The 15,253-nt window shown below is 48.7% G+C and overlaps 1 protein-coding gene across 1 annotated transcript in view; it reads left to right on the plus strand.

Moving 5' to 3' along the window:
* Positions 1–1,908: 1,908 nt before the first annotated feature.
* The window catches only part of DLGAP3 (DLG associated protein 3), a 40,958-nt gene continuing 27,613 nt past the window's right edge, over positions 1,909–15,253 (plus strand). Inside the window, exons 1-4 of the mRNA XM_035019150.1 lie at positions 1,909–2,058; positions 3,775–4,926; positions 9,308–9,513; positions 9,797–9,869. Coding sequence (XP_034875041.1) covers positions 3,826–4,926; positions 9,308–9,513; positions 9,797–9,869 — 1,380 coding nt within the window. The 5' untranslated portion in view covers positions 1,909–2,058; positions 3,775–3,825. The remainder of the gene's footprint in view (positions 2,059–3,774; positions 4,927–9,307; positions 9,514–9,796; positions 9,870–15,253) is intronic.

Consider the following 15,253-nt stretch of genomic DNA (forward strand, 5'->3'; position numbering starts at 1 on the left):
TCACACACCTTCTGGTTTCAGAACTTGTGCTTTTGTACTGGACAGTGCTGCCCTATAGGACATGGGTAAGGGAGGCGGGGGTAGCTTGTTTGGAGAGGAGCAGTTACAGGGGCCTGTCTCCCCTGAGACTAGAGCTGGAAGAACATGGATTGATGCTAAAGAGACTGAAGTTTGATAAGCTCTCGATGGAGGCTCAGAGGCTTGGCAATAGCCCCTGTGCGGGGCGGGGCTGAGGAGTTGGCGGTGGGGAGCCTGGGAATGTCCACCATTGGGAAGCTCTGAGTGAGACTCCAGGTTGATGTGACCACAGACAAAGCAAATGAGATGGTCTGGGCTTCGGCCAAAGTGGACTTCCGTGCTGCGAGTCTCGAACGTGGGTCCTGCCTGGGGCAAGAGGAGGAGGGCCATGATGTGGACAAAGGACCAGGCTATCAAAATTTCTTTCCAAAGCAGGGAGATGCTTCCAAGAGCTTTTCCAACAGCTGCTTGTGAGGCCCTCTTGGTCTGAAGTCACCTCGGCTTTCCCAGAGAAGGGAAGTGGAGAAGAATTGTTATCTAGAGCCAAGCTGTGAGGTCACCCCCGGCTCCCTGCAGGCAAGATAACCAATAGCTTCTTCAGTCCAGGCCGCAGGGTGGGCCAGGGACTGGGCATGTCTCACCCTCTGCTCTATGGAAGATTTCCAGGAGACTCCACAATTCCCTTCATTATCTCACATCCCTCAGGGTCAGGAAGTTCTTCCTGATGTCTGACTGTGTCTCTTCCACTACTATTAATCACGCCTGCAAAGCTAGCTCTTCTTCCTGACATCCCTGTGTCTAATAATGGCATCATTAGTCTTCCAGTCACGGCTACTGCAAACTTCAGAGTCGTCTTCCTTCATGAATCTCTCTCTCCCCCACCTCGTCCCAGTATTTGCCAAACCCTAAATGTCTGCTGGAACTCTCACAGCCCACCCCCTAAGAATTCTTTATTTGCCCACCTCTTCTGCCTTTGTGCCTCCTGTTTCCTCCTCCGGGAATTCTCTCTCCCCCACCACTTTGTCTTTGGAATACACAGCCATCTTGCTCCACAACCCGAATGCATTCTTCTCTGGGAAGTCCTCCTCAATTTCCCTCTATTGGGTCTGGTCTTGTTTTTATCTGAACTAGTGTAACGTTTGCTACCCCTTTCTAGTCCAGTCATTTATTCGTCTACTTGGGGAACATTTATTGAGGGCCTGCTCTGGACAAAGCCCTGAGTTAGGTGTTGGAGATTCAGAGATAATTAGGATATGGTTCCTACCCTGCAGAAGACCACATTCTAGTTAGGGAGACAGAAACTGAAACAGACAATTTCAGTGCAGTGTTATGGTTTCTTTCATGGAGGAACCAAGGGTGTTATGAAAGCCCAATAGAGAGACATAACACAAAATAAGAGTACAGAAAGTCTTTGAGGGTAGGTGGGGCTTCATCTGAGTAAGTGTTAGCCAAGGGAGAGAGTTGAGGTGAGTAGATGGAAGGAGATTCTAGGAGGAGGGTACAGCTTGTGCAAAAATACTGGGACCTAAAATACCCCTGTCGTGTAGGATTGTTCCCTTGTTAGACTATAAGCCTCTCGATGACAGAGACCACACTTAAATCACCTCTGTACACTTCTCACTCAGTCTTGCTTATGGTAGCTGCTCAACAAATTTTGTGGAATGGGATCGTATTTGAGGGCAACGAAAAAAAAATTGCAGTGGCTCAGCACCACGGACAGATCACACAGACACTTGCTGTTGGAGGTAGTCCAACCTGTAAGCTCATTTGCATGTATTTGCATAATGAAGCCAACTTCATTTCCCTGGGGTTCCAAAGGCTCTGCATCATGGGAGATCCAATCAGTCCTGGTTTGGGGGGTTGGGAAGGGAGACTGTCAAGGCCAGAGACTGGTCCTCTGAGGACTCTGGGACAATCTCTTTCTCCCTTTGCTCACTACCCTTTTCTTTTCCATCAGGAGCCAGTGATCCTGAGCCTTCTGAAGTTAGGATTCTGTCTGGTGGTGGGGATCCTGACACCGAGGATGGGAAACCCCGGATGGTGAGTGGTAGGAGTCTGGGAGATGGGGAGTAGATTGAGGTTCTGAAATCAGAATAACTTGGGTTATTCTGGAAGCAGCCTGAAACAGTGGGTATGGAGAGGTGGTGGTTGGGGAGGAAGGAAGGCTGGGTCTCGGAGGTGCTGCTGTCTGGAGTCTTTGAGGCTGTCATTCCCTCCTAGTCAGCAGATGGCCCAGGAGCCTGGTCTGGGATGAGGGAGGGCGCCGTCTGCCAGCTCCTCAGTCCCTGTCCCTCCTGCTGACATCCCCTCCTGCTGTAGCGCCTGCCCTGGCAGCTCTGGAGTCCTGATCAGAGGCAGTTCTTGCTGAGAGCTGACCTCTCTGTCCTGTAGCCTTGGCAAGCCTGGGATGGGGGCCAGGGGCACTGGTTGCAGTGCTTTCTCTCCATCACCTCCCTGCCCTGCCAGCCCACTGTTCCTGGGAGGAACTCCTGATTTCCAATCCCAGTGTAGGGTTTATTTATTTATTTATTTTTAATTTTTTTAAAGATTTTATTTATTTATTTGACAGACAGAGAGAGATAGCGAAAGAGGGAATACAAGCAGGGGGAGTGGGAGAGGGAGAGGGAGAAGCAGGCTTCCCAATGAGCGGGGAGCCCGATGTGGGGCTTGACCCCAGGACCCTGGGATCCTGACCTGAGCCGAAGGCAGACGCTTAACAACTGAGCCACCCAGGTGCCCCGCAGTGTAGGGTTTAGATGCTGCCTTGGACAGCCAGCATTCCTCTTCTTTATGGTTTCTTCTCCCTTGGTGACTCCCCTGCAGTGGAATGGGGGTGGCCAATGGGGGTAAAAGGGAAATTTTACTGGGGAACTCTTGGAACCCAGAAGAGGAAGAGGCAGTCATCTTAGGTTATTCCTTCCTGTCTCAGCCCTGGAGTGGGTGGGTGGGGGCTTGTGGGAGGGAGGAGAATAAGCCTGCAGCCAGATGGAAGGAACAGGGTGTGGAAGGAAGGGGAGGGGGTGGATACGTAGATGAGGGTCCAGTGTTCTGTTTGGTTACTGCGGCTGGAGGCTGTGACCCTGAGGCCTGGCTCTTCACAGCATTGGGCAGAGGTGTGGCTCTGGATCAGTTTGCCTAAAGCCAGCTTGTTAAAAAGCTAGTTCACCTAATGACTGGTTTCTTTGAATATATATATATTTTTATGTCTGTTTGGCTATCCTTTTATTTTTGGTAACCTAAGGATTTTTAAAAACCCTTTTGGCTGAGGGCATTTTATCTTATGAATAAGTATCAAATTTGCAGCATTTGACGAATGATGGCATTATTTTGTGCCCTTGTGAGTATCTTTTTTTTTTTAAGATTTATTTTTTAAATTTTTTTTAGATTTTATTTATTTGACAGAGAGATAGAGAGAGAGCACAAGCAGGGGGAGCAGCAGGCAGAGGGAGAGGGAGAAGCAGGCTCTGCACCGAGCAGGGAGCCTGATGTGGGACTCGATCCCAGGACTCTGGGATCACGACCTGAGCCGAAGGCAGATGCTTAACTGACTGAGCCACGCAGGTGCCCCCTTTGTGAGTGTCTTTGTCTAGTATGACTGTTTTAAGGCATTTTAAGCTCATTTGGGGAAAGATAGTACTATTACTCACAATAAATTGATATGCATTACCTAAAGGGATACCAGAATACCTAAGAATAGAGTTTTAGGTAAAGTGGCCTGTTGTTCAATCTGAATCCTTTTTCTCCTTATTTTCCCAGGAGGTTCCTGGGGCCTGGCCCCCAACACTATGAAGAACCCTTGCTGAGGCCATGAGGGGTTACCATGGCGACCGCGGTAGCCATCCCCGCCCAGCCCGCTTTGCCGACCAGCAGCATATGGACGTGGGCCCAGCTGCCAGGGCCCCGTACCTGCTGGGCTCCGGGGAGGCCTTCTCCACCGAGCCCCGCTTCTGTGCCCCGAGAGCTGGCCTGGGACACCTTTCTCCTGAAGGGCCCCTGAGCCTGAGTGAGGGGCCATCAGTAGGCCCCGAGGGAGGGCCAGGGGGGGCCGGGGTTGGGGGGGGCAGCAGCACCTTCCCCAGGATGTACCCCGGCCAGGGCCCCTTCGACACCTGTGAAGACTGTGTGGGCCACCCTCAGGGCAAGGGTGCCCCCCGCCTGCCTTCTACACTCCTGGACCAGTTTGAAAAGCAGTTGCCCGTTCAACAAGATGGCTTCCACACGCTCCCATACCAGCGAGGTCCAGCAGGGGCCGGGCCCGGGCCAGGGCCAGCGTCCGGCACTGCCCCGGAGGCCCGCAGCGAGAGCCCCAGCCGCATCCGGCACCTGGTTCACTCTGTGCAGAAGCTCTTTGCCAAGTCCCACTCTTTGGAGGCCCCAGGGAAGCGGGACTATAATGGGCCCAAGGCTGAGGGCAGAGGTGGCTCTGGAGGAGACAGCTACCCTGGCCTGGGCTCTGGAGGCCCCCACACCTCCCACCACCACCACCACCACCACCACCACCACCAGTCCAGGCACGGCAAAAGGAGCAAGAGCAAGGACCGCAAGGGGGATGGGCGGCACCAATCCAAGGCCGCTGGCTGGTGGAGCTCCGATGACAACTTGGACAGCGATAGTGGCTTCCTGGCGGGTGGGCGGCCCCCTGGGGAGCCTGGGGGTCCCTTCTGCCTGGAGGCTCCAGACGGGTCCTACCGGGACTTGAGCTTCAAGGGGCGCTCTGGCGGGTCGGAAGGCCGCTGTCTTGCCTGCACTGGCATGTCCATGTCGCTGGATGGACAATCGGTCAAGCGAAGCGCCTGGCACACCATGATGGTCAGCCAGGGCCGGGATGGATACCCAGGGGCCGGGCCAGGCAAGGGGCTCCTGGGTCCGGAGGCCAAGGCCAAAGCCAGGACTTATCACTATCTGCAGGTGAGGCTTTGGTGGGGGTGGGGCACAGGGTCCTCAACCTTCATCGGTGCTGTCACCCAGGGAGCTATCAGAAGGGTTGGATGGAAGTCAGTTGTCCCTGTGGTGGAGGCCTGGAGGCAGGGAGGTTCCACCCTGCCTCACTGTGTCACCTTGAGCCCCTTTTGGGATCTCGCTTTCCCCATTTGTACAATGAAGGGGCCCTTCTATTCTGACATTGCGTGTCACTGCCAGGAAGACTTCCCTTCAACCTGCTGCTTGGACAAGCTGTGCTGGCCTCTGTCTCATGAGCTCGGAGGCAGAATGAGGTTGAGGGTAGGCAGTGGACAGGACAGCGTGGCACTCCCTGGCTGTAGCTTCCCTTGAGATTGGAGGTCAGCAGTTGGAAAGCAGTTCTCCTGCCCCTAGGCCTTCTCCAGACCTCTTTTCTGCTCCGATCTGGGTGGTCCAGATACTGTTTGAATATGAAGGTCAGTTATTTCCAGAATGTGCCTCTGCTGGGGTTTGTCATGCTGGGGTGCCCGCAGTAGGATGCCATGAGGCCGTGGAAAAACCCTGGGAGCCTGTCCTGTAGGTTTTCCTGGGCTGGGGACACACTGGTCTGAGCCCCAGATACAACGCCAGGGCGGGGCTTCTTGGGAGTGGGTGGCGCAGGTGATAGCTGGCATGCTGTCCCCAGCCTGTCTCCCCACTTGTACGGTTTCTACAGATGGGACGAGGAGCTCTGACCCCTTCTGCTTATGGTGTCCTTATCCATCCCACACTGTCCCCTCTCCATCTCCTTACTGAGCTGGGCTCAGGGCTCTTCTTACCATCAACCTTCCTCTTCTCTGCCTCCGGCTCCTCTCCTTTACCCCTTGGCTTGCCTTTTTTTTTTTTTTTAAGTTTTATTTATTTAAGTAATCTCTCCACCCAACATGGGGCTCAAACTCATGACCCCGAGATCAAGAGTTGCACACTCTTCTGACTGAGCCAGCCAGGTACCCCCCTGCCTTGCTTTCTTGAGGCCTGCCATAGGTTTGGGAGGAAAAGTCAATACAAGTTCTGGAAGTCCAGCAGACTTAGAGTTGTCCCCCAAACCCACATGCTACATATTTAATCCACAGTCATTCACTCGGGGAGCGTTTCTTGGGGACTGTGGATGCAAAGATGACCCCACAGACATTGCTTGTGAAGAGCTCAGAGGTCGGGGTGGGATAGAAGCAGGTAGAATAGAGCGATGAGGCTGTGATAGGAGAGAGCCCTGGGCGCCATGGGAGCACAGAGGAGGCACCTCACCCACCGGGGTTGGTGGCGGCTGAGGGCTGCTCGGAGCAGCTTGCCGGAGAGGAGGACGCCTGAACTGAATCCCAGCGGAGCTGGAGATGGTCGAGTGCAGATGTGGATTAAGGGTCTTCTAGGAAGAGACTACAGCATGTTCAGAGGTACAGAGAATTGACCTTGCATGTGTCTTTTGGGCGTCCTTGGCCTTGCCGGTAATTCTTCACACGTTAGGGCTCTCCTGGGTGGAGAACTTACGGGAGAGCTCAAGGGAAAAAAACAGGGCCACGTGGAAGCAAGAAGGGCCACGTGGAAACAGACAGTAGGGAAGGTGGGAGACTTCTAGGATTCAGGACTTCTGGATTGCCCCCTCCCTGGGTAGAGAGGTTCTCTAAGCTGGGAATTGAAGGGTCCAGCAGAAAGGGCCGAGGAGGGGACACCAACCTTCCTTCTCCCCTGTCTGAGCCCTGGCCGTCCCTGGAGCCTCACTGCCACACGGCTGCTCCCTACTGCTTCTCCAGGGCTGCCCTGACCTCTCTGGGGGCTTCCTTTTTAACATGCACCTCACAGCGTCCTGCAGAGGAGTGAGGAGCCGCAGTGGCTGTGGAGTGGGAGCCCTGCAGTGTGGCCGAGAGCGCCCTGGCTGTCCGATCTGCTGGCCTGCCTCTCTCTGCTCGCCTGTAGCTCCTCTCTGGAGAGTACAGGGAAGGGAATGGTCCCTCAGGGCTTGGGGGTCCAAGGCATCTTAGGATTGCCTAAGGAATCACAATAAATGTGTGTGGGAGAACTAACAGACTGCAGGGGCCATGCCCAAAAGCAGGGGAAGCTGGCCCCATCAGACTAGGTGTCTTTGTTGGATCCTGAACCCTTTTGTTTTGAGACCCTATTTCTCCCACTGGATCCCAGCTCTCCTTCAACCCTCTCCTGAACCCCTCCTTCTACCAGAGCCCTTGTTGCTTTATGGAGTCTCGTCTCCTCCCTGTGTTCCCATCTTCTCATTGAGCTCCAGCCTCCTTGCTGAGCCCTGCCCCTATCTGTGGACCCCATTCCATCCCTGTGTCACTGTTCTCATCCTGGTTTCTGTCCTCTCACCTAGCCTCACCCCCAGAGTCTGTGTCCCTCCCTGAACTCTGTGTTCTCCCTGACTCTTGACCCCTCTCAAAATCTCTACCCTCACCCCATTCAACCTGTTCCTTACAACAGGTGTTTGAAGTCTTCCCTACCTGCCCCAGCCCTCTTCCCCATTCCTCCACTTATACCTCATTCTTCCTAGTGTAGGCCAACCATCACAGGCTCCCTCACCTTCCTATCAGCCCATCTACAGACTCATCTAGATCCCTAGCCACCCCCATCCCCTTCCTTCTTGGCTCAGAGAAAAAGCCAGGACCACTCATCCCAGGCTGATCCCTCCAGTAGGGCTTGAGCCCATCTCCCCAGGATCCCCTCTATCCCTGAACTGACTACTGACTGTCCCCCACTCCCTCCCTCCCCACATTTAAAGACTATCTTTATCTTTACTGGTGCTTTCTCTTATCCTGGAAATGTGCCCAGGTTTCTCATCCTAAAAAATCCTTCCTTCACTCCATACCCCCTTCCATCTCCTGTCTTCCCTTCATACCCAAGTTCTTAGAGCATAGAATCTACATCTTCACTTCCTTTAATTCTCCCCTTTACTATAGTCTGACATCCACGTCCCCTGTCCTCTAAAATGTTCTGGTAGTGGTCACCAGTGGTCTCTTGAGAGCTCCCTTTAAAAGGCCACTTCAGTGCTTATAATAATAATAGCTAACATTTATTGAGGACTTACTATGTGCTGGGCACACTATGTTGGCTTATTTATCCTTCCTACCAACGCTAGGACATCGGCATAATTGTCATTACCAATTCACAGACAAGGAAACTGAGAGAGTAATCAGTTTTTGCTCAAGTTCGCCTAGCAAGTGATGGGGCGAGAATTTGAACATGGATCTAACTCCTGAGCCCGAATTACTAACCTCTGAATGCACTGTGGCATTTGACATTATCAACTCTTTTTATTCTGGAAATGTCTCCTGTTTCCATGACATGGCATTCTCCTGACTTCCCTCCTACCCCTCTGCTCACTCCTCCTCAGGTGACTTCATAGGCTTTTCTTCCTTTCTTTGCAGTCCCCTTTTGAAATGTCACTGGATCCCTCCCCAGCTCTCTTTCTTTCCCCTGGGCTGTTTCATTCACCCCTGTGGATTCAGCTGCCGCCCATGACTCCCACATGTCTGCCTCCAGCCCAGATTTCTCCACTGAACTCCAGAACCGAACACCCAACCACCTGCTCGGCATTTCACTGCCAAACTAAAGATGCTTAACCCTAACCTATCAGCTCTCCCCCAAACTTGTTTCTCTGGGATTCTGTGGCTCCATGAGCGACAGCACCATCCCCCAGGTCCTCAGCCAGCAGCCTCCCAGTCATCTGCGGCTCCTCCCCACCCCCTCGCCCCCTCGCCCCCTACGTCTAATCAGACTCACTGATGCTCCTTAACACCTCATTTCCATCTCCTCGTCCCCCTCATTGTCATGGTCTTAATTTAGGCTCATCATCTCTTGCCTGGCTAACAGCATCAGCCTCCTAATTGGTCTCCCTCCTGCCACTCCATCCCCTGCCCTGCTCCCAGCCCTACACAGTGCATCCCCCCTATGGACTGTCAGAATGCTCTTTCTGAAACAAATCTGATGGCACTTGCCTGCTTAGAGCCCTCAGTGGCTCCTCGGAGAGGGAAGGAGGGAAGAGTTGGAGGATTTGAGATGTCAGCAGGTTAAGAGGAGGAAGGAGAAGGAGGGGTGAAAGGTGGGGGCAGGTGATACTTCACTGCTGGGGTGGGTCAACACAGGACACTTTGGCCTCTGATACTCATCCTCTTGACTCCTGGCATATCACCTCAGTTCAGTAGTAAGAGGTCCATGAAAGATGATGAGGCATCTCCCGTAAGGGAGGGGACAGCTTGAAACCTTCTGGCTCTGCTTCCACATGTCCCTGAGCAAGGCCTGCTCCAGCTAACAGAGCACCTCCCGTTGGCAGTGGGGACAGAGGGTCCTGGCTTCTAGATGTAGTAGGGACGCGTCTGAGAGACAGAAGCCCCTGTCCCCGCAGGTGCCGCAAGATGACTGGGGGGGTTACCCCACTGGGGGCAAGGACGGGGAGATCCCCTGCCGCAGGATGCGGAGCGGCAGCTACATCAAGGCCATGGGGGATGAGGAGAGCGGAGACTCAGATGGCAGCCCCAAGGCATCTCCCAAAGCGGTGGCCCGGCGCTTCACCTCCCGCCGCTCCTCCAGCGTGGACCAGGCCCGGATCAAGTAAGGACAGGGAGGGCCAGGGCTTGGGGTGGGAAGCTGATACTGGGGGGTTCCCTGCTTAGGGTTCAACTGGGGAGTCTTACCCTGCCCCACATAAAGAGGGGTCCTTGGTGATCGCTCCAATCTGAGTGCCTCTTTGGGAGAGTCCCTTCACCCAGGTGTCTCCTGGGAGGATCCCTGTCTGGGGGTTTCTGAGGGATAGAACCTGCTCAGGGGCCCCAGTGCTGTTATTCCCCTTTCTGGCAGACCCCCATTCTGAATATGGAATTTTGTCCTTTCCCAGCTGCTGTGTCCCGCCCCGGATCCATCCCCGGAGCTCCATCCCTGGCTACAGCCGTTCCCTCACCACCGGACAGGTAGGGACAGTCCAGCATGCCTGAAGGAAAGGGTTGGAAATGGGGTTCAGTCCCATACTCAGTCTATGCCTTAAAATTAGAGGTCCAGCCCCTGGAGAGAGCACAGGTCTGGTTCTGGGGGAGCTGGGAAGCCCGCCTTGGGATTCCTGGAGCTGACTCAGACTGGGGGTCTCAGTCACATCCTTCAAAACCACCAAGGGTCCTCAAAGTGATGAGTTTGTAGGGGTGACATCAGGTCTCTGAGGTTCCCCAGCCATGTCCTGGCCTGATTAGTCTCAGCTAACCCCGTGCAAAGGGCAGGTGTGGTGGTACAGACCGGGGATAGGCAGAGCTGTGGTCCAAGAGATGCCCATGCTTGAGTTCTTTCCTCACTGCCCCCCAACCCCCCGTGGGACCATTAGTGAGACCCAGTAGATCCTCTGTTTTCTCACCTTTAAAATGACAGTAGTAGTGATATTTATCTCAGGGCTTTTGTGAGAGTTCAGTGAGAAAATGTGTGCAAACACAAGGTACCTGGCCCCAAATCGGTACTTTATAAATGTTGAGTTCCATCTCTAAGTTCCATCTCTAGACTTCCCCTTAACTAAGCAGAGGTATGCATGATTACATGCATGACATGGATTGGAATTCCAGCTCAGCTACTTACCAGCTGAGTGACCTGGGGCAAGTTATTGACTTTTTTGAGCCCCACTTTCTCTATTTAAAAATAGGCATCGTAATAGTGTTCTTGGCACATAGCCAGCACTCGGGAAAGGTTAGCTATTTTTACCGTTTGCTGGGGGGAGAAAAGCAATGCAAAAAAGCAATGCCGAAGACTGTCCAGATTGGCTCCTATTGTTTGCTGCTTCAGTCTTTGTTACATTTCCTGAATCAGGGAATCTGATTGGCACAGCTGTCTTTTCACATCAGACTAGCCTATGTTGCCAACCAGTAGTTAATGCTCAGTCCTCGTTTTATTTGACCCATCAGCAACATCTCACACAGATGATGACTCTCTCCTTCTTGAAACACCGTACTCAGTTGGCTTTGAAGATACCATACCTTTTACGTTCTCCTAGGTTCTCTCTCTAGCTGTTTATGCTTAGTCTTGCCACCGGTGCCTCTCCAACTCTCCAGGATCTGAACACTGGATTTTTCCAGAGCTTAGTTCCTGGACTTCTCTCGACACTCACTCCTTAGCTCATTCAGGCTCATGGCTTTGAATATTACTGAGGGCCTGATGACTTCCAAATGTGTATCTCCAGCCCCAAATCCTCCCATAATTGCCAGGCATGTGTGTCTAACTGTGTATTGAAATCTCACTTGGATTAATTTAGTAGACATTTCAAACTTAAGATATCCACAGTGGAGCTGCTAGTATCCTTATCCCCCACTCCTTCCCCCGCAAAATGTCCTGCTCCATCCACTGTCTTCTCCATTTCAGATAATGGCAACTTTATCCTTCTAGGAGCTCGGATCCAAAAGCCTGAAATCAGTCTTGACTTTTTTCTCTGTCTCACATCCCTCCATCCAGTCCTTCAGCAAATCCTGTTGGTCCTGCCTTCCAAGCATATCCAGGATCCCAGCACTTCTCACCACCTCCACTGTCATTACTCCAGTCTACATCACCATGGCTTTTGTCTGGGTTATTCTCTTGCCCCCTAAGTGGTCTCCTGCACGTGCCCTTGCTCCAATTCATTCTTTCTCAGCGTTGCCCAGAACGATCATTTCAAACTAGAATTGCATTCACTCAAAACCCTTGCCTTACTCAGAGGACTTTACTACGATTTATAAGGCCTTTCATGATCTGGTCCTTGCTACCTGTGAGTCCCTCTCCTAATGCTGTTCCCTTCCCCCACCCACTCCAGCCACATTGGTCCCCTTGCTAACCCCACAGGTGTGCTCCAGCTTTTTGTCTCCTTCTGTTTAGGTATGTCTTTTGTAAATAGTTTAAGGAATTTATCTTACATCTATTCTGACAATTGCTTGAGGGTTTAGTACATTTATATTTATTGTGATTACTGATATGCCTGGATGTATTTTGTTGTTTTATTTTGTGCCCTTATTTCTCCTGCCTTTTGGGTGATGCTTTTCTACTCCTTTGCTACCTTCTTTTGGATTAGTTTTCTTCATTTTTCTTACTACCCAATCCCACACTGGTTTGGCAGTTCTATATTCTATTTTCATTCTTGTGGTTGCTTTTGTAATTTTCATGTGCATATCTGACTTAGCAAAGTCTCATTTGACAATTTCTTCTATCCTTAGGACACTTTTGTTTTGACCACCTCTTCCCTTCTTACCTGTACATGTTGCCCGGTATTTTAGTTCCATCTCCTTTTTACCTCTCCAAATTAGTCTTTATTATTGTTGCTACATTTTATGCTATTAAGACTTGATTATATTGGGGCGCCTGGGTGGCTCAGTCGTTAAGCGTCTGCCTTCGGCTCAGGTCATGGTCCCAGGGTTCTGGGATCGAGCCCCGCATAGGGCTCCCTGCTTGGCAGGAAGCCTGCTTCTCCCTCTCCCACTCCCCCTGCTTGTGTTCCCTCTCTCGCTGTGTCTCTCTCTGTCAAATAAACAAAATCTTTAAAAAAAAAAAAAAAAAGACTTGATTATATAGACTCACATTTGTACCTCCCCCCATACCTTCTTACATTTCATTCCTTCCTTTCAAATATTCTTTAGTAATTTTTCAGTCAGTGTCTGTTAGTAGCAAACTTTGCCTTGAACAAAAAATGGAGTCTACCCTCATTATTTAACATAAATCAGCTTATTTTAGAATCTTAGGTCAACATTTATTTTCTCTCGGCATTTGGAAGATACTCTTTTGTCATCTATGTTCTGTTGTTGCCGTTGGGAAGTCTGCAATCAATCCAATTGTCTTTGTGGGTAGTTTTCATTTCCTTCTGATTGCTCTTGAAATCTTGTCTTTGATTTTGGTGTTCTGCAGTTTCACTATGTATGTATGCTCCCTGAATCTGAAGATTAATGCTGTTCATCAAATCTGGAAAATTCTCTCATGGTTACTGTTTGCTGGTACATCTTTTTTCATCCTTTTACTTTCAACCTACTTGTGCTTTTTCAAAAAATCCAATCTAACAATTTCTGCCTTTCAAACGAGCTTTCTTGTTCATTCACATTTAACGTGATTATTGATATGGTTGAATTGTATCATATCATTGTTTTTCCTCTGTTTTTTCTTTACTGTCTTTTGTATCAAATAAATGTTTTAGTGTACCATTTTAATTTCTTTGTTATTAATTCCTTTTTACTATATTATTTGCGTTACTAGAGTTTCTCTAGGAATTATAATGTGTATCATAACTGATTAAAATCTAATTAATTCTGGCAAAATATAGAAGCATTGCTCCAAGTGTATCTCTTTTTTTCTCTCCCCTATTTGTGCTATTATTGTCATGTACCTTTCCTGTGTATATGTTCTAAATCTAACAATTATTATAAAGTAATGATGTTATAATAATAGTTTTGTAAAATTTTGTGCCTTTTAAAGAATTTGAGAGAAAAAATGAGAAAAGTATATCTATAGATTCTTTTATATTTGTCATTTATGGTCCCCTTCATCTCTTCCTGTGACTTGAGTTATCATTAAGTGTCACTTCCTTTTAGCCTGAAGAACTTCCATTAATGTTTCTTGTAAGATAGGTCTGTAACGAATTCTTCAGTCTATAGGTATTTGGAAACGTCTTTAATTTTACTTCATTTTTGAAGAATAGTTTTGCTGAATATAGAATTCCTGGTTGACAGTTTTTTCTTTCAGCATTTTGAATATACCATTCCACTACCTTTGATGCTTATTGTTCTGATGAAAAGCCAGTTGTTAATCATATTATTGTTTTCTTGTGTGTGGTGAATTGTTCTTCCCTTGCTGCTATTAAGATTTTCTCTTTGTCTATGGCTTTCAACCTTTTGACTGTAATGTATCTGGCTATGGATCTCTTTGTATTTAACCTACTTTGAATTAATAGAGCTTCTTTAATCTGTAGATTAATGGTTTTCATCACATCTGGAAAATTTTGAGCTGTTGTTTCTTCAAGTATTGTTCTCTTCCCCTTTCTCTCTTCTTCCTTTGGGAGTCCCATTACATGTATACTGCTTTGCTTGTTATTGTCCCATAGGTCTCTGAGGTTCTGTTTGTTTTTCTTTTTTTCTCTCCATTCTTCAGATTGGATAATTTATACTAACCAAGTTTACTGATCATTTCTAATGCTGAGTCCTTCTAGTGAATTTTTCACTTCAGTTATTGTACTTTTCAGCTCCAGAATTTCCATTTGAGTCTTAAAAAAGATTCTTTTTGTTGTGATTTTTTTTTATTCATGAAGTCATTGCTGTGCTTTCTTTTAAACCTTTAAACATTTCTCTTAGTTCTTTTAACATATTTGTAATAGCTGCTTTGCAGTTTTTGTCTGATAAATAAAACATTTGGGGACAGTCACATTTTCTTGTTTATTTGCATGTCTCATAGTTTTTTTGTTGTATACTGAACATTTTAAGTAATATATTGTAGTGATTCTGGATTCTTACTTTACCTTTTTAAAAACTTAAAATTTACATTCTAGTTAGTTAACATACAGTGCAATATTGGTTTCAGGAGTAGAATTCAGTGATTCATCACTTACATACAACACCTTGTATTCATCACAACAAGTACCCTCCTTAATACCCATTCCCCACCTAGCCCATCCTCCACCCACCTCCTTCCATTAACCCTCAGTTTGTTCTCTACTGTTAAGAGTCTCTCTTATGGTTTGTTTCTCTCTCTCTCTCACTCTTTCCCCTTTCCCCCCAATATGGTTCATCTGTTTTATTTCTTAAATTCCACATATGAGTGAAATCATACGGTATTTGTCTTTCTCTGACTGAAGTTATTTCACTTAGCATAATACACTCTAGCTCCATCCACATTGTTGCAAATGGCAAGATTTCATTCTTTTTGATGGCTGAGTAATATTCCATTGTATATATATACCACATCTTCTTTATCCATTTTTGTCAGTCAATGGACATTTGGGCTCTCTCCAGAGTTTGGCTATTGTTGTTAATACTGCTATAAACATCAGGGTACATGTACCCCTTTGAATCTGTATTTTTTTTTATCCTTTGGGTAAATCCCTAGTAGTGCAATTGCTGGATTGTAGGGTAGTTCTATTTTTAACCTTTTGAGGAACCTCCATACTATTCTCCAGAGTGGCTGCAGTTCCCATTCCCACCAACAGTGTAAGAGAGTCCCCCTTTCCCCATATCCTTGCCAACACCTTTGTTTCTTGTGATGTTAATTATAGCCATTCTGACAGGTGTGAGATAGTATCTCACCATGGTTTTGATTTGTATTTCCCTGATGATGAGTGATGTTGAGTATCTTTTCATGTGTCTGTTAGCCATCTGGA

Source organism: Mirounga leonina, unplaced genomic scaffold, assembly GCF_011800145.1.
Source record: "Mirounga leonina isolate KUSES-001 unplaced genomic scaffold, KU_Mleo_1.0 Mir_173, whole genome shotgun sequence".
Taxonomy (NCBI): Eukaryota; Metazoa; Chordata; class Mammalia; order Carnivora; family Phocidae; genus Mirounga; species Mirounga leonina.